The 24,091-nt window shown below is 37.6% G+C and overlaps 2 protein-coding genes across 4 annotated transcripts; one reads left to right on the forward strand and one right to left on the reverse strand.

Annotated features, from left to right (window-relative positions):
- Positions 1–3,280: 3,280 nt before the first annotated feature.
- On the reverse strand, positions 3,281–4,931 carry LOC130549904 (C-reactive protein-like). The gene is made up of 3 exons (XM_057327249.1): positions 4,667–4,931; positions 4,254–4,318; positions 3,281–4,012 (listed from the first exon to the last, which is right to left on the reverse strand). The coding sequence occupies exons 2-3, from the start codon at positions 4,312–4,314 to the stop codon at positions 3,405–3,407; spliced, it is 669 nt and encodes a 222-aa protein (XP_057183232.1). The 5' UTR covers positions 4,315–4,318; positions 4,667–4,931; the 3' UTR covers positions 3,281–3,404.
- Positions 4,932–5,709: 778 nt separating this feature from the next.
- On the forward strand, positions 5,710–22,789 carry si:ch211-234p6.5 (pleckstrin homology domain-containing family A member 7). 3 transcript variants are annotated; one of them, XM_057327246.1, is made up of 16 exons: positions 5,710–5,948; positions 9,062–9,134; positions 9,212–9,307; positions 9,474–9,546; positions 9,625–9,725; positions 9,806–9,924; positions 10,040–10,249; positions 10,345–10,567; positions 10,669–10,734; positions 12,045–12,113; positions 12,206–12,286; positions 12,368–12,505; positions 12,733–12,831; positions 12,908–13,016; positions 13,102–13,157; positions 13,284–13,432. In XM_057327246.1, exons 1-16 carry the CDS (start codon positions 5,908–5,910, stop codon positions 13,311–13,313), a joined length of 1,584 nt encoding a protein of 527 aa, XP_057183229.1. In that variant the 5' UTR covers positions 5,710–5,907; the 3' UTR covers positions 13,314–13,432. The 3 variants fall into 3 exon arrangements, with proteins under 3 accessions (XP_057183229.1, XP_057183230.1, XP_057183231.1); XM_057327247.1 differs by lacking the exon at positions 5,710–5,948 and adding an exon at positions 7,621–7,674; XM_057327248.1 differs by lacking the exons at positions 5,710–5,948; positions 9,062–9,134; positions 9,212–9,307; ... (8 more) ...; positions 12,368–12,505; positions 12,733–12,831 and adding exons at positions 14,678–14,793; positions 21,083–21,174; positions 21,267–22,789 and having other exon boundaries at positions 12,959–13,016; positions 13,284–13,700.
- The last annotated feature ends 1,302 nt before the right edge of the window (positions 22,790–24,091 follow it).

The following is a 24,091-nucleotide window of genomic DNA, read 5'->3' on the forward strand; positions in this document are numbered from 1 at the left end:
AAAGTTCATTAACATTTAAAGAGATACAAGCAAAATCGGTGCGTTTTTACACACACTCAAAAACGGGCAACTTTAACATTCTATAATAAATGATCCGCTGGGTATTTTGATCTAAAACTTCACATACACACTCTGGGGACACCAGAGACTTATTTCACATCTAGTAAAACCATTCGAACAACCTCTCCTTTAAAATGTGTGATATGTGATTTCTTTCCAAACCTGTATGCAGAGTCGGCGCCAGGGTGCACAAAGTGAGGGGGCTGCTATGTTTAGTGGGGGGGCCAGGGTTTAGGGGTTTAGAATGGGCTGGTGTCCCGAAATTTCATTCTACCCGTCAGATTATCCTACCAGGCATGCGCACATCAATGTTACGTCATTTTCTTGCGCTATAAAATCATCCTACTTGTTTATTTTATACTGCTACGGGAATCTGATTGTGTATTTTCGTTGTTAAATCATTCTATGCCTACATATTTATTTAGTACTGGTAGTACAATTATGGGGTATTGCGCTGTAAATTAATCATACATGTTTCTTTTATGATGGTAATCTGACAGGGTATTTACGATGTAAATGTATTTAATGTGTTCATTTTAAACTGGTAGTGACTATCTGACAGGGTATTTTGCATTGTAAAATCATCCTACCTGTTGTGGAAATATTATTCAGAATATGAGTATGAAGGAATTACTATATAATCAATAAGTGAATTTCATTAATAATCATTGCATTGTGTTTGTTTAAATGTGTTTGCTGTGTTGCTCAGTGAAAATTACTGTCGAATATTAGAGTGTGTGTGACAGAAAAACAGGAAGCTATCTTAACCGCAGAAGAGGAAGTAACTGTGTGTACGTGCAGAATCATCACAGCTCGTTTTGACAGTCTAACCAACTAACACACAAGAGTTATGAATTAATCCATTGCATATGTTTTAAGTATAATCATGAGTTTTGATGTGTTTTATTGAATTATAGGATTAAGAAACAATGCTGCATAATTAAAAGCATTAGATGATTGAGTGTTTTTTACTGAAAGTATTTTGACATGTTGTCTTGCGATATGAAACTGCCAAAGGAGGCACTTCCTCAAATTAGCGAAGAGAAGTGTTGTAAGAATATGTTTTACAGAAACTGGTGAAGGAGATAACGGAGTCAGAAGGGCGTGGCAGATAGAGATTGACTAAAGAGCGGTGCCCCACCCTGAAGGGAGAGAACACCCCCTGAAGATTGAACGGCGTTACATACTGTATAAATATGGATGTCAGGAAATGATCTGGGTTGTTGTTGGTTTTTGAGAGGTCGTCTGACAACCCAAAGCTTTGTTAACTACTTTTTACATCTGATAATAAAACCTTATATTACTTTTGAGCAAATTGTCTCTTCAAATTTCTGAACATGCAGGACTGCCTTAAAAGTCCAACACTGTTTATTTTGTCGATGTGGTTTAGATTATAGCCCCTGAAGTACAGTCCCTGAAGCTGAAAAACACCCCCACATCATGATGCTGTTTCCACTACACTTTACTGTTTATATTTTATTTTATATGTGTTGTGCAGTGCTTGTTTTTTTCCAGTCATGATGCATGAATCTGAGATTCATCAGACCAGAATATCTTGTTTCTGACAGTTTGAAAGATTCGTTGAAGTATGTTTTTGCATATTTCAAGTTTCCATGTGTCTTCACTGAGCAAAGGTTTGAGTCTGGCCACTAATCCATAAAGCCCAGATTGGTGGAGTGTTGCAGTGATGTTTGTCCTTCTGTAAGTTTCTCCCATCTCCATATATGATCATGGAGCTCAACCAGAGTAATTATTAGCTTCTTTGTCACCGCTCTAACCAAGACCCTTCCTCATCGATGGCTCAGTTTGGACAGGAGGTCAGCTAAAGTAAGAGATCTGGTGGTTCCAAACCTCTTTTATTGAGGATAAATGGAGGCTACATGCTTCTGTGAACCTTCAATACAGCAGATTTTTTTCAGAAGTCTTCCCCAGATCTGTGCCTTGATACAATCCTGTCTTAAAGCTCTACTGGCAGTTCTTTTGACCTCTTGTCTTGGTTTTTACTTTGATATGCATTTTCAGCTGTTGCACCCTTTATAGAGAGGTATGTGCCGCTCCAAATCATACTTATTCAATTGAATTTGGCACAGGTCAACTCCACTCGAAGTGTATAAACATTAACAAGCAAAACTAATGCTTCGGAGCAAAATTTCAAGTGTCCCAGAAAAGGGTGTGAATACTTATGCAATGTACTTATTTTTGTTTTTTATTTTTTAATAAATTTGCAAAGCTGTCAAAAATCATTTTTTTGTTTTGTCATTATTGTGCATGGAGTGTAGATTAATGTAAAAAAATAATCATTTAAAGTAGTTTAAGATAAGGCAGCAGCATAACAAAATGTGAATAAAATGAAGGGGGTTGAACACTTTTGCAAGCCACTGTATATAGAAAAAATATATATAGAACAATGTCAAAAGCAGGCTTTAAAGAAAAAGTGACAGAAAAAGTATTCAGGGGACTGTTCCCCAGTAGAGCTTTATGTCTAACAAAACGATCGCATCATTATAACAACACTTAAAGAGCGAGCTCTTGCTTTCTGATAGACAGCCTGTATCTCCACTTGTCACCGTCTGCATAATAGTAATGCTCGTTTCTTGTTAAGCAATGCATACAGAAACGTTGCCGCTGGAAGCAAGCAGCCCTTTAGCTTGTGTTTTTAACAACACATGAAAGTACAGCACAAGACATGTCTTTAAAATCTGTTAATGAATAAATATATTATTTTTTACCCTCTACTCTTGTTGTTTCTTTAATAAATATAAACCAAATTCATTTTCCAAATGTTTTTTTAATGATTTCGTCTTTTATCATTTTAAAAAGTGAGGGGGCACGGTGACTGAAGTGGACGGGCCATGCCCCCTAGTGCCCCCTCGTGGCACCGACTCTGCCTGTATGACTTTCTTCTGCAGAACACAAAAGATATTTTGAAGAATGTTAATAATCAAATAACATTGAACCCCACTGACTTCCATTGTATGAACACAAATCCACTGAGACATTTCTCAAAATATCTTCTGTTGTGTTCCACTGAAGAAAGAAAAAAAAGTTTTCGAGGGTGAATAAATGATTAATATTTTTGTCTATATCCTTAAATATTTGTTACCTTCTCAGACGTCATTTAGAATACACCGCAGTAAGATGTAAAAACCACACAACAGTCTTTTAATTTTAACTCTCTTTTACCAAGTGATGCAAATACACAAACTTTGTAATGCTCAAAAATATTTATTGGTGAATTCATACATGTGATGAACAGATTTTTTAAGATTATTACATGATAATATAATCAGACAGACATCTGTGTGTGGCACAGACTGTTAGAATGTGCGGGGACAGAAATTATCCTACACCACAAGCACATTGTTGTATATCTCATATTTGATGGTGTTCCAGTCGAACACATTTGCCAATTGCACTTCTTTTTTACCATTCAGTGCCTCAATCTGGTTTGCAGGCAGAATATAATCCCACAATTTCACATCTGTTATTTCACCCACAAAGCTCTGCTCTATATCAAACCCACCCAGATACGAGTCAGCATCCTGACCGAGCATCACAATGCCACCAGAACGAATAGAGTGACCTTTTCTGTAGAGCCTGTAAGCACTGCGACGTCCGTCCACCCAAGCGGCGCTGAGACCGGTGGCTGAATCCCATGTGAAGCACAGATGGGTTTGAAGGGTGGAGAGAGGTGACAAGTCATAAATCACTCCATCACTACTACTACGGAGATAGAAGGAAATGCTTCCATTTCTCTCTTTCCAGACGTTAAATTCATCGTCATTGGCTGTGCGGTAGGCAAAGAGAATAACTTTTCTATCTCTTATCTGCTCTGCGGCTGCACGCATGCATAGAGTGAATGCGGTGAGGCTCAGTGGTTTATCTGGATTGATTTTTATATAGGCATTGTTGGTTTTAGCAGGAAACAGAAGCGATTTACCCCCAAGACCCACTGCAAAACAAAAACAAGACAAACATCATCCTACAGGTTACATCCAGAGGTATATAACTGATGAATTGAGACACAAAAAAGTTACATTCAGATTTTTTTCAAAAGTAGGTACGTTTTTGTGTGGTTTTCGAAACAAACAACTTGTAAAATGTGGATCCTGAAGCAAAGTCAACAGTTTAGAAAAGTCAAGTAAAATTCTAGCCTGGGAATTCATGTGATTTATTATTATTAAATGTGCTACCATTAGCAGTTCCTGGGGCCAGAAACAGCAAACAGAGGATGAAAACTGCTGACATTAGCATCTTGCTGCAGATCAAAAAGAAAACAAATTATTTATTATATAAATTAAATAAATAACATATGATAAGTAGGTATTAATGGTGACATCAAAAGAAATCAAAGCCTATACCATACTGTGAAATCCAAAGTTTGATCCCAATCATTAATTTCACTATGATTTCAATATTTGGCATTGCCATTTCTACAGAATATGCTTTACATTAGGTATTATAATCGAGTAAATCACAAAAAAAGACTTTTCACAGGCATGGTAACGTTTTGCCTTTTAGGATAACAATGAATATTGTTCCTGGGCAAATGAAAATACAGTTTTACTGACGTTGCAATGTGTGCGTTTAAATCCAGAATTCTTACCTTGTACAACATGTGGTTAATCTGAGAAAGGTTCAGGTGAACGGTTTATCTGATCATGAATGTGCGAGTCTTGAGAATTTAAAGGCATATCAGGGGTTGAGCTCTAGTTCAGCTAGGAGGTTCCAGGGATGTCATTTCGTGTTCATTTTTTATTTACCCATCCCATACATGGGCAGTTGACGTTCCTGTTTATGACTCGGGCAAATACTTTTATCCGAAATGACACTGAGACTTCAGGCTTTATGTTTAATCAATACATGCACTCAATTCCTTCACATAGAAATATTTTTTTTCACATAGCAGGACTAATGTCGGAGCTTGTGGCCTTGTGCACAGTGCTCTTGACACTGAAGCGCAACTGTGCTTCAGGCAACCTGACTTCGAGTGCCGGCTCATGGTCCTTTCCCGATCCTGCTACCCCATCATTTCCTGTCTGTCCTATCGTAAATGGAAAACTAAAACAACAAAGCAGGACTATTAACATGAACTGCCAACGAGTGATTAAAATGGTGATACCATGGTGATAATTTCTCGCTTTTTATATCTCATGAGATTTGATAGAGTTCTCCACTATGTTTCAGTTCAGTACAGTCTACATTCAGTTCAGTCACAGATGTTTCTCCTAAAATTGTTTAGGAGACATAAAATGAGAGCGTAATTGTTGAAAGGCATGAAGGGTGTGGAGGTGTAAAATGAATGTAGATTGTAGAGGTCAAATAATCTGAATTGAGTAAATTTGATGAAAAATGTTTGAGTTCATATTGAGATCTTCAATAATATTGACTTTTGATTGTAGACTTGACAAATCTGAGATCAGTTTGACACATCTCTTCTAAGACTCGAATGTGAGATTTCTGCCTCTTTTCCTCAGGAGACCAAATTTTCATTTGCTCTCCTTTTGATCTGACTGATGGAGAAATAACCGAGACATTAAGGAGATCTCATCTGCAATTATTCTTTCTTTTGCAAACAAATGGTGACCAAATGTAAAATTCTTAACTGCAGTATAGCTGTACACACGCAATTATGATCCAGTTGTGAATATATAGTGAGAATAAAGTGCTGTGCATGGAAAAGATCTGCTCTCAGAGGTTTATTATCAATGCTGAGAGCTAACCAGACAAACAGAGGAATCAGTGTTCATGGATGAAAGAGAGATGTGAACCTCCGCAGCCGAGTTTGTGTGGCCGTGTTGTGTTGGTGTGGTGGTCTCATACAGCGAGAGAGATGCTCAGAGAGTCATGACGCTGGAACTTGCTGTTGGATACAGAAAACAGAGCAGGTAAAACAAATCTGAACTTTTATTCTGTTCTTTAAGCTTCTACAGGGTTATGATGTGACTGAATAGTTTGTGCTTGTATTTTGTTCTAAGCCAAATGTATATCCTTTTATATACATATGTACATCAAAATGTTGCATGTAACGTTGAAATCTTTCTTTAATCTATAATGTAAACAATACAATAACAATATTTTGCACAATGTGTATCCTGTCTGACATTCTCGCCAAACCACACTGGCTAAGAGCAAAGAATAAGAGTTTAACACATTTAAAAAATGTGATGTAAAACAGCATTTTAAACTGAGTAAGATGTTAAAAACATAATGAGGTGCAAGAAAATCAGCCAGAAATGTCTGTGTGGTATGTTGACAGGTGTGATCTTTATATCATTAAACAATCTTATCACCGGCCCTAAGTTCACAAGAACTTACTTTGTGACTTTAACACAAAGTGTCTATAATACAAATAGCTCAACAGTCGTTCAGACATCACAAACACACTGACACGTTTAAATTATTTCTTGTGAACTGAAGTCCAGTGATAAGATTGTTTGATGTGAAAATAAAACAAACCATAATATTTAATGCTGCACCCATCTGGCACAATAATTGTCTTTGGTTGATCTTTATTTCAGGGCTTTCCCTCACAAATATTTATTTGTGAACTTAATTAGTAATTTATTAATCGTTATATTTAATACACAAATGCACAAAGATAAGGACTGTCAAACCCTACCAGTGCTCTCACACAGGGTGACTGTAATGGTTTCTGTGGTCTGACGAGCATTGCTTAATGAAAGACTGTCAGTGTTTTGTTCATGAGGCTGCTAACAATTCACGCTTTGTTGTGCACAAGCTCCATCTGTATGTGTGATATTTCAGACACTCCTACACCTAGAATACGTAATGTCCAGGGTGGGTGAGTCTTCAAATAGTAGAACTCTTGACTTTATCTTATTAAAATACAAACTGCTTTATGAATGAAAACGCTTTACATTTCTGCTTGGGCTTTTGGGTGAGATTTGCTGTACTGTATTGTCCCAAACAATCAAAAAACATATAAAAATGTAAGTGTTTTTTTAAATGCTTGGCAAGAGAAAAAATACAATTATATTACAAAATTAAGTTTTAATATTAAAAGCAATTTCTTATGAAGTTCTTATAAAAATGAGCAAAAATAGAACATTCCCTTATTTTTACACATTTTATGAATGTTGAACTTTTGTATATTTATAATTTTGTTTATATTTAGTGAAATTCAGTACTTGGTTTTAAGATCTCTCTCTCTCACACGCACACACACAGACACGCACGGACGCACACACAGACTGGTTTCCATGTTTTATGGGGACATTCAGTAGACTTCCATTGATTTTATATCAGGCTTATGATATATTCTATTCCCTAACCCAACACCTAAACCTATCACACAAACCTTTCTGCATTTTTAAACTTTCAATAAATATCATTCTGTATGATTTATAAGCTGTTTTCCCTCATAGGGACCTGAAAAATGTCCTCACAAGGTCAAAATGTACTGATATTACTATCTTTGTGGGGACATTAGCACACACACTCGTTGAGTCTATCCAGTGTCCAGGGCAACAGCTGTTATGTGTCACTCTAAATTATGGGTTTGCAGTTCCTAGAATAGAAGACACCGTCCATAACAGATTTTGGTCTGTGTGAAGTCTGGAGCACTACATTGCGCTGAAACTCTTGAGCTTGGTCTGTATTTAAACTTTCTGCATGTAAATTAATACTGCTGCTGTATATGTGACACTTCTGCGTTGCATGAGAATGTACAGTACAATACTTTGTCCTATTTGTGTTTGTACAACAACATTATTCCGACAAATGGCTAAAGATTGTCAGTGGGACCACAAGAAATGATGAGGACAAAATGAATATATGAAAAATAAAATTGATTGGGCTTTACTGGTTTACAGGGCTGGTGTACAGTATCCATGAGAAAGAAGGTGTACTAAGAACATAAAGAAGAATAGATAAAGCATTGTAAAAGAAAACAAATCAGCTCACACCGCTTTAAGAATATGTGGTCAAATCAATGGTAAACATTAATAGTTGTTTATTCATTTCCTTCTAAAAACTACAAAGTATATGATTTTATGTTCATTTGATGTCTTTAGTATAGCAATATAACCAGAACTGTAAAAACATTTACATTTATATTTACCTTTATGCATTTGGCAGACGCTTTTATCCAAAGCGACTTACATTGCATTATCCTATACATTTGTTTCTAAGTAGTACTGTATGTGCAATCCCCTGGGATCAAACTCACGACCTTGGCGTTATTAACGCCATCATGCTCTTACCACTGAGCTACAGGAAAGCAAAAACAATGAAAATATACACAGAAGAAGTAAAGTGCAATGTTGCATGCATATGTTGTCATAAATTAACAATCTACCAACATGCTCTGTATGTACTTGCCCAAGTTAAACACACTGACGCTGCCTTTATACACACGCACACCTAAACAAACGGCCAGTGATAAGAATGTGTTTAATTATATGAAAGCAAACAATGTAATATACTTCTTTAAAATGTTGAATAGTCTTTTAATAGGTCATGTGAATATGTGACACTATAAATTTATGTAAAGTGTTGGTCTTATTGACAGCAGCTGGCCAATGTGCAAATGTGCAAAAACCCTGAAGCACTGGAGTCAAATATACTGAAACCCTTAAATTAATTCTGGTGAACTGATAACCAATCATGAAAACTTTAAAGCTGCTTTGATACAAGTCGAATTGTAAAAAGCACTATAAAAATAAAATAAAACACCATCCCCCCAAGATGTTAAATAGACTAAAGGCCTATACATGCGCTTAATATATTCTGTTTACAAAACACATGGTATTATTACTAGTTTTCTAAAGATGATCTAGAGATACTTTAGATACACGTATTATCAACAAGTCAAAAGAGATTTAGCAATAATAGATAATGTATGAATGAATAATATATTAATAATATATTGACTTCTTTATAATGTCTGTTCAATGCTGTACTGATCTAACACATTAATTGTCTTTGAATGATCCTCATTTCTGGGTTTTCTGACAAATATTTCTCTTTATTTCTCCAGGATGGAGGATCAGGACAGGGTGAGTCAGACTTCCAGCGTCGCCACTGTGTCCTTTATGCCGACCAGAGACAAAGTGAGTCATAAACACATGTGAACAAACACGCATATTTCATGCAGACCGATATATGATGTGTGATTATATGCTTACAGTGTCATGAAAAGGTGCAGACATTTGGAAAGAGATGTCATGCGGTAAAGAGGGATCCAAACTGTCCGGTGGTGATCAGAGGATGGCTCTACAAGAGGGTAACATGTTTTCGACAGCATCACCAGAACATCATGCATTAGCCCGCGAGAAAAATGAATTGCTCAAGAGTCGCTCTTTAGTGCTCAAGAGACTTTTCTTTACACAAGTAATCCCCAACAAACCTAAATCCAATGTTATTATAACTGTCTCTGTCTTTATCTATAGGACAGCACTGGATTGAAGTTATGGAAGAGAAGATGGTTTGTGCTCTCCAATTTCTGCCTGTATTATTATAAAGGTAAAACATGTGATTGATTTGTATGTAAATGACTCGCGTGTTATTTTGACCTGAGCTAATAAACAAGTTGTTCTCTAGACAGCAGAGAGGAGTCTGTTTTGGGTAGTATTCCTATTCCCAGCTACAGGATTCTGTACTGCTCCCCTCGAGAATGCAGGAACCGCAAATACGCATTCAAGGTGAGCATGCACATGTGCACCTGTTTAACACCGCATGCACATATGTTCTTTGTATGATAGTAACATTCATGTGAATGCAGGTCGTCCATCAGGGGATGCGTCCATATATCATGAGTGCTGAAACTCAAGAGGATATGTTGGGCTGGGTCAGAGCTCTCAGCCAATCGGCAAATATGGAATCTGATGACATCATCAACAGGTGAACTTCCTGAGCACAATAATGCCACATCTTTAATGCCACATTTAATAATGTAAAAAAAATTATGTACTGTAAAAACGTTGATTCGACCTTTATGTCTTTTCTTCTTTTCCAGACGCTGTAGCAGTTTTCAAGACTTTACTCAGATGAGTGACGACACCGAAATGATGGAGCTCCAGCAGACACCCACATTTCCAGAGAGAAACGCCCAGACGGCAGCAAAACTGACCCGAGCGCAAACAGAACCGACTCTGCAGGATCAACCCATGACGGGAATTCAAACGAAGACACCAGAGCTGAGAGGCAAACATGGAACCAGATCCCGGTAAATCATCGCACAGCATCTTTTGTTTCTTTTTTTCATTCTGTATAACCCACATTACATGGACGTTTATGTGTGATTTTTGTTTGCTCTGTCAGTGACCCTGAAGCTCTCCAGCAGTCTCAAAGTTTGGGAAAGGCAGATGAAGAGCCGTTTTCCTTCCTACTTCCGAGAGAAACTTTAGGAACACTCCCTTTATTTGCCAGAGATCAGTATGGCTGTCTTGGTAATGTTGGAAGAGACGGTTGGCCACTGGATAACTGCTCCAGCTCTTCTCTATCACCCTGCCTCTATACAGAGAGAAGACACCTGACCGACACTGTGAGAATCAACATCGTTTATCGTTTCAAATGTGCAGAAATATAATAAAACAACACAACTCCATTGCAAATACTCACTTTAATTCTCTATATGAGTTTCAGAGTTTTCCATGTGGAGTGTGCTATTGTTCAGATTATCACACAGCTGAACACATGACACTGTGTAAGGTAAGATATATCCTTACTAGTATCTTATGCTCTAATTACAAAAAAACTATTAAAAATAAAATGAAATAATAAATATACCTTTTAAAATAAAACTATACAAGAACAAATCATTTCCCAACAAAATTCAACAAACACTGTCCGGTCATTTTATAAAGTACAGTTATGAACAGAAAAATATATGGTGTAAAGTCGACCACAAAAAATGTAATAGCTAGACTCTTACAGAAATGTAACATCTATTAAAACATTTTTTTAACATTATTGGACCTTTGGTGTGCTGACTTAATATATTTTTTCCGCTTTGAAAGTAAATATACGTGCTTGTTACATTAAGTATACAGTACTTAAAATGACAGTTCACCCCAAAATAAAAATTCTGTCATCATATACTCACCTTCGAGTTGTTCCAAATCTGTATAAATTTCTTTGTTCTGATGAACACAGAGAAAGATATTTGGAAGAATGCTTGTAACCAAACAGTTCTTGGCCAGCATTGACTCCCATAGTAGAAAAAAATACTTTATCATTTTTTTGTTCTGTTGAGCACGAAAGAAGATATTTTGAAGAATGTAGGACAGCAAACAGTTCTGGGGCACTTTTGACTACCATTGTCATTTTTCCTACTTGGGTAGTCAATGGGGTCCAATAACTGTTTGGTTACAAGCATTTGTCCAAATATCTTTCTCTGTGTTAAACCAAACAAAGAAAAATAATATTTATAAATAAATAAAAATCGTATAGATTTGGAACAACTTGAGAGTGAATAATTCATGATAGACTTTTCAGTTTTGGGTGAACAATCCCTTTAAAGTTCAAGTATATTTTCAAATTTACTTTGTAGTAACACTTGTAGTATTATACTGTACTTGTATGTAGCATTTCAGCACTACTTGGGATCAAATTGGTCCACTTTTTAATTTATACAAGTGTACTTTTAAGTGTAACAGTAGTAAACTTTGAACATGTTTTCAACTAGCTGAGAAGTACATGAAGTATATTTCTAAGAAGTACATAAAAAGTAGACTGAAATTCTATTTTATATTTAGTTTGAAAGTAGTATTCTAAACACAGTAATAGCACATTTGAATAAACATATTTTTTGTTAGGGTTAGTTCCTACAAAACAGAATTTCAACACCCATCATTTACACTGTGTGTTTGTTTGTTTATTCCATACTGGTATGTTTTTTTATCTCTTCAAATCCACACTAAATATATTTCACAATTACAGTATGTACAGTACTATACAGATGATTATTTATACATTTAAACTGATGTCACGTAATTAGATTTGATCTTTTTTGGTCACAGACGGGAAAATCTGACATTCTCTTCGGGAGAGAAGTGCAGCCAATCAGAGACCTGGAGAATGACACAGATGTGAGTTTACTGTCATACGTGTGTGAGAGAGTTTTTACACGGAAAACAATGCTTGGCAAGCTTTTGTCAAACTCTCTCTTTTGCTCTCTCAGGTGGTATTGACCCGTTTGTGTGGTTGTGATAAACTCCTGCAGTCTCTCTCGATACAGTTGACTCAACTGCATGCAGATAAAGTCAGTCTCACACAATGAGATTCATGATGTAAAAATACATGAAGACATATTCCTACTTACTCTTTATTTTTCTTTTATCAGAAAAGTGTGGAATATGCTTTAGAAAGAAGATGGTTTGAGATGGAGGACTTACTTCCTGAAGAACAGGATGTATCCCAGAAGTCTTTGCTTCAGGAGGATCTGGTTACACTCAGAGCAAGAATATGTGATGTGTCATCGGTACCGTTATGTCTTTCAATGTCACGTCAAAAATAAATATTATGATTTTGCCACTTCAATAAATAAATGATTGACTAAAATGCATGTAGCATACTACTTCCAACTAGTAGGTAGAACGCCTTTCCAAACAGACTGACTTGTTTTGTTTGTTTGGGCTTCACGTTTACATTAAAAAAAGTTCAAGCAACGAAAGAATTGAAACCTCTCTGGTGTTTTCTGTTTCACAGGAGGTGGACAGACTGTGGAGTGACTACGAACGAATGGAAAGCGAACTCTCCGTCTTCCATTCTCATTTTCAACATATTCTGCATTTTGGAACGCCACAGGTAACACACACACGTGCGTGCACACACACATTGAGAGAAGAATTGTGATGTTGAATGTGTATCACATGTGTCACAGGAGCAGATTCAGGCCCAGCGGCATCTCTGGATGATGGAGGACATCTTGTGCGGTTTGAGAGTCAACAAGAACCGTTTCATGAGTTTACTGGGTTTACAAACACCGGGAGGTGGGCAGATGTGTTCCAATAAGTCAATGTGTCTGTTTCAATGTCTGTCTACATTCATCATTTTGTCTCCATTTTTGTTCTCCAGTTCCTCAGCCAAAAACCCTCTCCTACTTTGATGGAGAGTTCAGAGGTCATGACATGGTAAACAGACTCGGATTACATTCACACAAGCAACAATAACATCATCGTTTTTATGTATCACCACATGATGGCAGTGGAGCTTGTTTTTGTGAATGTCAACCCACACACTGAACTCTTGTGTAACAGGACTGTGTGACTCAACTGGAGCAGCAGTAGGACTTCATGAAATGTCACCACGATTATACAAGAAACCTCCAAGAGCTCTCCGCCAGTGACAGTAGGACCAACTATGAACATGACGCCAAATTCTCCACCGAATCCCCTCACGAGCCTCTGCGACTGACACGCGTGGTCACATCAACCCTTCCGACACCATTAATGGCCGAGTGCATCTTTGTAGAAGACCATGAACAGATCCACCAGCAGTCAGCTCTGAAGAACAGCAGGATCCCCAAAAAACCCAGCAGAATGAAGCATGAGACGACTGACAAGACCAGACGCTGCCACTGGGCGGATTTGCCAGAGGAAAGAGAAAATCCCAACAAACAGAACGAGTTTCCTGCAAAGGCTGATGGGAAAGGCTGGATACACCATCAGCAGCAGGTAGGTCGAGTTTGATTCAATTTAATTCAGTTCGAAGACAAAAGCTTTCGTTTTATTTTACATATGTTGCCAAAGAGATGTTTCTTTTATTAAAGCTTCCTGTTGAGATGTTTCAAGTATTTGTGAACAAATAGTATAGGCAAGGCAAGTTGTCTAAAAAAACTAAAATATGTTTCCAATTGCAAAAGTCAAAATATTTATGGTGCAGCGTCTTACATAATGTTTGAGATTTATACTGTATGTTGCTTTTAGGGATGCACCGATATGTACATTTTGGCCGATATACGATAATTCTTGACCATTGGAAGCCGATAACCGATATATTGGCCGACATACAGTACCTAATATAACATTTTCTGAGACTGAAAATTCTTATTTCCTCCTAAAATCATGTACCAAGCCTACTTTACACTAATTCAAGAACTTTTATTTCAATTAATTTAAATAAATTATTATTTTAAATTATAGATGTTCTTCCAGAGCAACCCAGAAAGGTGTTCTCAATATCCACAAGTGTAACAGGTCTCAAGACAGAAAGCATTCAGACAGCAGTCAGCTTCAAACAATATGCTTTTGTTCCTAATAAATATCTATCTACATATTACATCAATAATGTTTTGCTAATAGCAGTAAGTGAATGATCATGACATGTAATGGATTTTAACTGTGAGCAGCGTGCAGCTGAAGTGGTTTAACCAGAGGAAATGATTCATAATTTATCGCCTGTAATATATCAGCCTAAATTTTATTATTGTTCAATACCGATTTGGCCGATACTTTATCGTGCATCCCTAGTTGCTTTTGAATGGCTGTCAATGGTGAAAGAATCTCTCTGGCTTTATAATAAAGTGCTGCGTGTGCTAACCAGCTATAACCAACCATACATTGAGTTTAATAAGTCCACCTATGATTCCAATAAACAGTAATGATTATAAATTAGATATTTTTGTGCATGTGTGCATGAATGCATGTTACAGCTCGAGCCTGAAGCTTCATGTGTCACGAACGGTGAGTCTGACTGTGACCTCGCCATGACCTCTCAGAGACGAGAAAATAAAGTCAGACACGTGGAGCGTGAAGACAGACCTCTAAGGTATGAACATTTACACAAACTACACAGACATTTAAAAACAATTCAATTTATAGTAACAAAATTAGTCCATTATTCACCTCGTGTGGTTTAAACCCTGCATATAGAACACAAAAGAAGATAATTAGAGAAATGTTTCATTGGTTTTGTGTTCATACAATGGAGGTCAATGGAGGACAATGTTGTTTGGTTATCAACGTTCTTCAAAATGTCTTCTTTTGTGTTCTACAGAAAGAAAGTCATTCAGGTTTAAAATTACATGAGGATGAACAAATAATGAAAAATGTTCATTTTGGGGTGAACTATCCCTTTAAAGTCTCCGTTACCCGGAAGTTGCGATCGTTTTTACTTCCGTATTTTGATGCACTTCTGAGTGAAATTGAATTTTGAATTTAAAAAAAGTGGGCGTGGCTTTCGTCTTTCTCTGCAACTTGATTGGATAAAAACAGCCGCTTCATTTTGAAATGGAACTGGCAGCAGACTGACAGTTGAAGGGGAGGAGTTAACGGATGCTCCGCCCAAGCCGTCTAACATACGTCATCTAAGATGGATAGTCATTACAGGAAGGAAGTGCATTTTCAGATTTTTTAAAGACTAGGAGGGCACGCGATTTTTAAAAAGAGAATAACCCACATTGATAAACTATTTACAATAAACACTGCAATATTTCATGAAAAAAAGGCATTGTAATTTATTTTTCACTGGGACTTTAAATGTACTTTTATACATATTATATATAGTATAGCTATAGTATATAGTATAGCGACTGGATGGTCGAGGTGGTGGTATCGCAACAATCTTTAGAGACTTTCTTACTGTAACTCAGAGAACAGCATAAATTTAAATAATTTGAGGTGCTTGCGTTGAACATAATTGTTCCAAACAAAAGTAAAATACCATTGCTTTCTCTTACATTGGCTACCTTGTAGACCCCCTGGGCCCTACACTGATTTTCTGAAAGAGTTCGCGGACTTCTTATCGGACCTATTTGTTAACGTTGATAAAGTACTGATTGTCGGAGATTTTAATATCCACGTAGATAGTGCTAACGATGCATTAGCAGTGGCGTTTACAGTCCTACTACACTCTTTTGGAGTAACACAACACATCAATAGACCCACTCATTGATATAATCATACACTAGAAATGATTATATCCCACGGAGCCGATCTAACCAATATAGATATCATACCTCAAAGCGACAATGTCACCGATCACCATCTTATAACATGTACACTGCGCACTGCAGTGTACATCAGCCGCTTAACTTGTTATCGACAGGGTAGAACAATTACCTCGACTACTAAAGATAGTTTCGCAAAGAGCTTGCCAGATCTGACTCCTTTAATATCCATACCAATAAATACAGAATCACTCGATGACATGACCAGCAACTTGGGCACTACTTCTCTAACACATTAGAAGCTGTCGCACCTATGAAGTCAAAAAAGATTAATGAGAAAAACGCAGCACCATGGTACAATAGTACCACTCGCACCCTTAAAAGAGAAACATGTAAACTGGAGCACAAATGGAAACAAACCCAATTAGAGGTCTCTAAAATTGCGTGGAAAGAGAGTGCAAACTGTTATAAAATGGCACTAAAAGCAGCAAAGGCTGAGCACCTCAGAAACCTCATAGAAACTAACAAAAACAATCCAAGGTTTTTAATTAGTACAGTTGCTAAATTAACAAATAAACAGACATCAACTGATCTGGTTATTCCGCCACACCTTGGTAGCAATGAATTCATGCATTTTTTACAGAGAAAACATACGAGACAAAATAGTAAAAACTCAACCTTCAAGTCTGTCCTATGAATTAGTTCCAACCATCGCCCCAAAAGAAAGGCTACAGTGTTTTTCACCTATAAAACAGGAAGATTTAAAGGTGTGATATGACACGGCTAAAATAAATATTATGGTTTGTTTTAGATGTAATGCAATGTGTATACTCTTTAAGGTTAAAATACACTGTATTTTCCACTTACCGTGCATGTTTGTATCTCCTCTTTGCCCCGCCTCTCTGAAACGTGCAGATTTTTTACAAAGCTCATCGCTCTGAAAAACGAGGTGTGCTATGATTGGCCAGTTAACCAGTGTGTAGTGATTGGTCAAATACTGCAAGTGTGTGACGGAAATGTAACGCCTCTTACCATATTCGGGACATCATGTTCCCAAACAATTGTACAGACAAGTGATAAAATGTCATCGGTACTTTCCTTATCAATTCAAGCCCGAATCGGATCCGGAAAATTAAGATGATCAAGCCGATACATCAACTTTGCCAGCGCGATTTGAGCAGGATGTAAAGGATTGGTAAGGTTTTTAAAAAATATATTATGTTAAATAGTTATATATATCTATTACATATATATATATATATAGCTATATATCTATAGCTAACTGTTTTACCTTTTATATACGACGTTATAAAGATTTGCTGTTAGTGATCAACCAATGTTACGCCATGTCTCGTTGCGACTCAACAAAGACAATAAACCCCATTATAAACACGACATTTGTTGCCTCTAGTTGGAGCATAATTACTGATTATTAGGACTTATGTTGTCTTTTTTCACATTGCGCGCTTGTCTGCAGATTACACAAAGAATCAATATGCTGTCATGATTCTGCCTCATCTTGTCATGTCTTTCTTGGTCTTGTGGCAGGATCATGGCAGAGCCTCTTGTTTTGTGTGGAGAGAGGCATGTTATTGTTGGTTCTTACATAGCATGCGCTCTCTCCGGTCTCGTCTTTGGCTCCACCCCTCTCGTTACCTCGTTTAGCTTCGATCAGTGTTTCATTCCCAACACCTGTCTCTTGTTCATTATTCTTTGTTGGTCTCCCTATTTAATGCCCTCATGTTTGCTGTCTTGTGCTGGTTCGATTTGTATTAATCCGTGTATCCTGCTATTTGTATCCTGTCGTGTATTTTGGTTTTGCCTGATCTTGTCGTTATTTAGTTTAGTCTCAGTCCTGTCAAAGTTTTACATAGTTTAGTTCGTTATCCTGTTCTCCTGTTTTGCCCCCCTCGTGGGAGGTTTTGGTTTTTGTTTATATTTTTGATAAGTCTTTGTTCTTGTGTTTTCCCCCCATCTCGGGTGTTTTGCTTTTAGTTTTATAAATAAAGTCTTTGTTTCCTGCTCACCGCTGTCTGCACCTGGGTCCTCATTCACAATCATGACCCCACCTCCTTGGCGGTCCTGCGGAGCTGCCAGGCTCACGTGCTGTATGGCCTCCGGCAGAAGGGGGCCAACATCCGAGATTTCGCCTGGGAGTTCCTAGCCTCAGCGGGCAATTCGGGGTTCAACGAGGCAGAACTCAAAATCATTTTTAACGGCTGCCTCGATGAGCCCCTCAAGGCCGCTGAGGTAAAAATGCTGAGGCCCCTGGGCTTCATCGACCTGCTCCAGTTCACGATGCATTGTGAGGAGTCCAGGGACCCTACCGCGCCGGGAACTCCACCCTCCCTGATCCCCATACCGGAGGACCGTGTCCTGGCTGTGGTGTCCCTGGGGTACTCTGTCAAGCCCCCCGGTCTGCACGCACTCGAGCGCCCCCTGGATTAAATCTTCCCCACCGAGTCCCAACCCTTTTGGACTTCCCCCCATGGACTCTGTTGGTCCCCCACCCCCCTCCCTTGTTTGTTATTTTTATTATGTCACCCCAACCCAATGATTTTGTATTCTTGTCTGCCCTTAATTTTGTATTCAACGTTTTGTTGGTTTTTGGCACTTTCCCAGTCTTGTGCTGTAGGTCACCTTGAGGAGCGCCAGGGTGTTACGCTCCTTAAGGCGGGGGTTCTGTCATGATTCTGCCTCATCTTGTCATGTCGTTCTTGGTCTTGTGGCAGGATCATGGCATGCCTCTTGTTTTGTGTGGAGAGAGGCATGTTATTGTTGGTTCTGACATAGCACGCACTCTCTCCACGACATGGCTGCGGCGGCAACGATACAATGAGATTTACAAGTACGCCCACCTTACTTGCGTATAGATTTGGGCGGTCTTAGTCAAGTCATAACACGAAATGACGTAGATGTGTAGGGGTGTGGTTACATGAGGCATTTCAGGCAGGTCTGGGTGAGCATTCGCTTTTAGATAGAATTCATCTTATGTTCCTACACTTTCATTTTTGCAATTTTACGTGTCTAATACATGCATGGGCAATTTATAACACACCAAAGACACAGAAAAACACGTATTTGCGCCATATGACCCTTTTAATTAAACTTATTGCAACAGCTAAACTTACAACATGCTTATTAGACCCCATACCAACTAAATTATTAAAAGAGTTACTACCTGTTGCAATTAAGCCCACTTATAACATTATCAAGCTCATCAATTAATCTAGGCCATGTCCCAGGACCCTTTAAACTGGCCGTCATTAAGCCTTTTATCAAGAAACCAAACTTAGACCCCAATGAACTAGGAAACTATAGTCCTATTTCAAATCTCCCTTACCTGTCTAAAATACTAGAAAAAGTAGTGTCCATTCAGTTGTGCTCTTTCTTACAAAATAATGACATACACGAAAAATTTCAGTCAGGCTTTAGACCGCATCATAGCACTGAAACTGTGCTCGTTAAAATTACAAATGACCTGCTTATAGCATCAGATAAAGGTAACATCTCACTCCTAGTCCTTCTTGACCTTATTGCTGCGTTCAATACTGTAGACCATAACATACTTTTAGATCGCTTACAAAATTATACTGGTATTCAGGGACAGGCACTACAATGGTTCAGATATTACTTATCAGACAGATATCAATTTGTCCATTTAAATGGGGAATCATCAAATCTAACGCAAGTAAATTATGGATTACCTCAGGGATCGGTTTTAGGACCCTTGCTATTCTCCATATACATGCTGCTCCTTGGCAACATTATTAGAAAACATGGGATTAGCTTCCACTGTTATGCAGATGATACTCAGCTATATATCTCATAAAGACCAGATGATTCCTTCCAGCTATCCAAATTGGCAGAGTGCATCGAAGATATAAAACATTGGGTGACTAGTAATTTCCTTCTTTTAAATTCTAATAAAACAGAAATATTACTTATCGGACCAAAGACACGTAAAAAGAATATTTCGGATTATAACCTGCAAATTGAAGGCTGCACTGTTACTCCAACAAATACAGTTAAAGACCCATACTGTAATAAACTACAGTTAGTTCAGAATGCAGGTGCCAGAGTTCTAACCAGGTCCAGAAAATACGATCACATAACCCCAATGTAATCATCCCTTCACTGGTTACCCATTAAGTATCGTATTGACTTTAAAGTTCTTTTAATTACTTATAAATGACTTTTATAACTTTACTTTTAATTACTTAATTACTACCTACTTAACAGAGCTTCTATCACATTACAACCCATCACGCTCTCTACGATCTCAAAACTCCGGACTACACCTAGAATAATAAATCCACCAAAGGGGGTAGAGCTTTCTCATACGTAGCACCTAAACTCTGGAATAGCCTTCCCAATACTATTCGAGGGTTCTGACACTCTCTCCAAATTTAAATCTAGATTAAAGACACATCTTTTCAGCCAAGCTTTCACTTAATGCATAATATGCTAAATAAACCACCGGGGGACTGCATTTATTAGATATTATTTACTAGAATGATCTTGCCTTTTATATAAACATCATGCACTGTGCTGTGTTTTACCTTTTTTGTGTTTTTTTCCTCTTATTTTCTCCTGTAAAGTGGCTTTGGAACAATGCACATTTTGACAGTGCTATACTGTATAAATGAAATTGAATTTAATTGAATTATAGCTGGAAGGGCACAGTCATTCAAAACTTACTCCAGTTCTAGTGCCAGTTTTATTTTGTCCCGTGAATGCAAATTGCTGCATTTCTTTGTGCATTATGTGTGTGCATGTATCTGCTGCATTTTAGCTCGAGTGTGATTATGACGTATTTTAATTTAGTTGTTTTGTCTGACAAAAGCGTGATTATTATTTCCTTCCCTGAACAAGCATTGTGTTTTCTTCTTAAAGGAAGAAACTATGTTCACTGAAACCTGTTTGCTCGAGTTTCTCCAAACCTGTTTGACCTGTGTGCACAAATAATTTATCAAAATATTTATAGTGTTACACTATTTACAGTACACTATGTTTTTCCATACAGTAAAATGAAAACGAGGAAACACAGCACCATTAATGCGGTCCATACAGCTTTTTTTTGGTGGACTATTTCTTTAATGGTGAACATCTAGCCTCCATTAAAACTAAACTATTCTGAATTTCTTTTCCTTCATATGTTTCTTTCAGTGTGGTCATAGAACACTTCACAGACGACATTCAATGCTTGGGACTCATTACAGCCAATGAGAAAGAGACAGATACCAACAAGTGCACAACAGGTGCTTTGGAATCATCCTTATATCATCCCTCTATGGCGTTTATAGTGTTTATTATTTCTAATTTTTCTTGTTATCTTTTTAATTTCTGTCAGATACAGCTGTTCTACACTTGAGTAATGGCTACAGCGGCGACAGGCGCAAAATTCAGAGCAACAGCACAGAGTTGGCCCATCCGCCAACACCCCACACTAAATTGAAGGATGTGACATCACAACAATCCTCATGCAATGACATCATCGTCATAGAAAGCCACTCCATTAATCATATCTCAACACTGACTGTGTTTAAGGGTCATCAGGGAAATAATCAAACACACAAACCTCAAAAGAAAACCAGAAACTCTGATGGACAAAAGTTCTCCTGTAATCTTAAATCAGAGTGTCTTCTGTCAAACAGGCGATGGTGTGAGGTGGTCCCGGTCCACAGTCAGAAAGCATTTCTTCTGCCGCCGGAAAATCCACAATCAGACCAAGAAATCAACTGGAAAGCTCAAAATGTTGAAAACAATTCCAGCGTTCATGAAGGTCAGAATGGAGTCGACTTTGATGAACGCAAAAGTCCCAAAACATCTAATCAACCAATCACAACATCTGACAATCAATCTACGTGCACCTCTGACCACTCCAAACCGGACCAGTGCATCTATGAGGAAATCCAGATGATCTCACCCACATCAGAAGATCCCAAACCAAATCAGAACGATCACACGCAGCCATCAATCGTCACGGCAGACGATGAGAAAACTGCCACTGAGGATCACGGGGAGTACAGCATAATAAACACAGAAAGCAGAAAGTGTCAAGAGGTGTCCAAAGGTGGAACAGGAAGTGATGTCACATGCAAACGAGGGAAGGGACAGAAAGTTAATAGCTCTGTCATGAAGAGTTCTGTGGTCAATCATCATGTGCAGGATTGCAGGCCGCGGATTACCGTGGTAAGCACCAGTCTGTAGACTGTTAGCTTAGAGCGACTTCAGAAAGTCAACGAGACAGAAAAAAATATGAATATATGAGAATGAGACTGAACAGGAAGTAAAACGCAAGATAAAATACTGAATACAATTCACTTTTCTCTTATATGCTGAATAAATTATAAATAAATGAAACAATAAAAACTATCCAGTCACCAAACTCAGTTTGTGTGACGCTTATGATCTGCAGGTTATTCTGAGAGCTGAGGTGCGGAATAAATTCTGTGAACTTTTTTGTGGTTTTTACTATTTACAGTATATAAAAGTAATTCCAATCTCTTTTCAATTTAAATGTATATTTCTATAGTGCTTTTCACACTTTTACATTGTTGCAGTTAAGCAACTTTTTTCAAAATAAGCCTAAATTTTAAAACAGACATAAGGAACAGTTGAGAAATAAGGAAAAAATATTATTGCAAATTCATAAAATGTGCATTAGCATTTTAATGGTAAAAATAATTGTTTGTGAAAATAACGCCACCAAATAAACATAAAATATTACTTAATGAGATTAAAGACTAAATGGAAAATAAAATAATAATAAAATAAAACAAATAAAACATTCATTGTATCTGCGTTCCCAACTATTGTCTAACATTGTATTCTCATGTGGCTTATGGTTTGAACATAATAAAAGTGATTACTAAAAGAACTTTGTACTTTCATTGTCACAGTCTTGTGTTGTTGTGGTAGTATTATGTTACCAAACATTGTTGGACAAGTCAGTTTTTAACTGAGATTAAATGCAAAACCTTTTTTTGTCTTGATTGAGTGGTTTTAATTAACTACAGGTGATTTTTGTAAATACTGTAACCTAAAAGCTATCAAGACTAGAGCACTTATCACTTTATTACCAGGAAATTATTTCTTGACCTTTTGTCTCTTGAACACATTCATCATTACGTCACGTAGGCCTACATTAGTTACTCTTTCATTTTACATTGCACGGAGGCTTCTGTAATGTCACGGCATCGATACTGTGGTATTTAAGGGAAATGTACAAAAACATTGAGTGTTTTGATACACTGTGGGCCAGTGTTGGGGGTAACGCGTTACAAGTAACGCGCGTTACGTAATCAGAGTACTTTATTAAGCAACGAGTAATGTAACGCAGTTACTTTATAAATTTACATATCAGTACTCGAGTTACTTTTCAGTCTAATCAGAAACAGTCGCTAGTCAGATATAGGCAGTGTGGCTTCATTTTTGTGACGCAAATCTGGCAACCCTTGACACAGCGATGGGAGGCCAGAGCTCAGATGCAGAGCTATAGTGTTGCTGCACTCGCCACCATGGACAAAATGCCTGCAAATGCCGGTCATGCTCAATAGATAACTTTCAGATCGTGAAATTAGCGCGAGTCATGAGTCGCAACAGCAATCAATTGTCCTGCAAATGCTGATCATGTTTGGAAGATAACTTTCAGATCGTGAAATTAGCGCAAGTCATGACACGCATCAGCAATCAATGGTCTCATGCCTCGTGAATGTAAACATAAGCTGTGTTTGACTGTTTGTGGCGCTGCACGCACAGACAGATCTGCAGATTTAAATGGGCATGGTCACTGTTAGAAGAAGGGTTGGGGAGTGGGTGGAGCACGGGAGAAAGAGAGGAAACAACTGTCATCTGTTAGTCTCCTCACCAAATACCAGCATATATACAACATAATATGTTAAATGTCATTTTCCCCTCAAAATAATATATAATATAAGTAGTATATTACATATTAGATTAATCATAATTTTGTATAACACTATCGAGTTGTTTTGGCTCAACAAAGTGCTCAGCAATGCACAGAGGATCTGTCATATCGCTTATATATTACTTTAAATAAAAATAAAAACACCCATATTTGCCGGCCAAAAATCCTCCTTTTCCCACACAGTGTTATACAACTGGAAACTACTCTGCTGTTCCAAAAGCTCACTGGCGCCATCTTGTGCAACT

Source organism: Triplophysa rosa, unplaced genomic scaffold (genome assembly GCF_024868665.1).
Source record: "Triplophysa rosa unplaced genomic scaffold, Trosa_1v2 scaffold193_ERROPOS471461, whole genome shotgun sequence".
Classification (NCBI taxonomy): Eukaryota; Metazoa; Chordata; class Actinopteri; order Cypriniformes; family Nemacheilidae; genus Triplophysa; species Triplophysa rosa.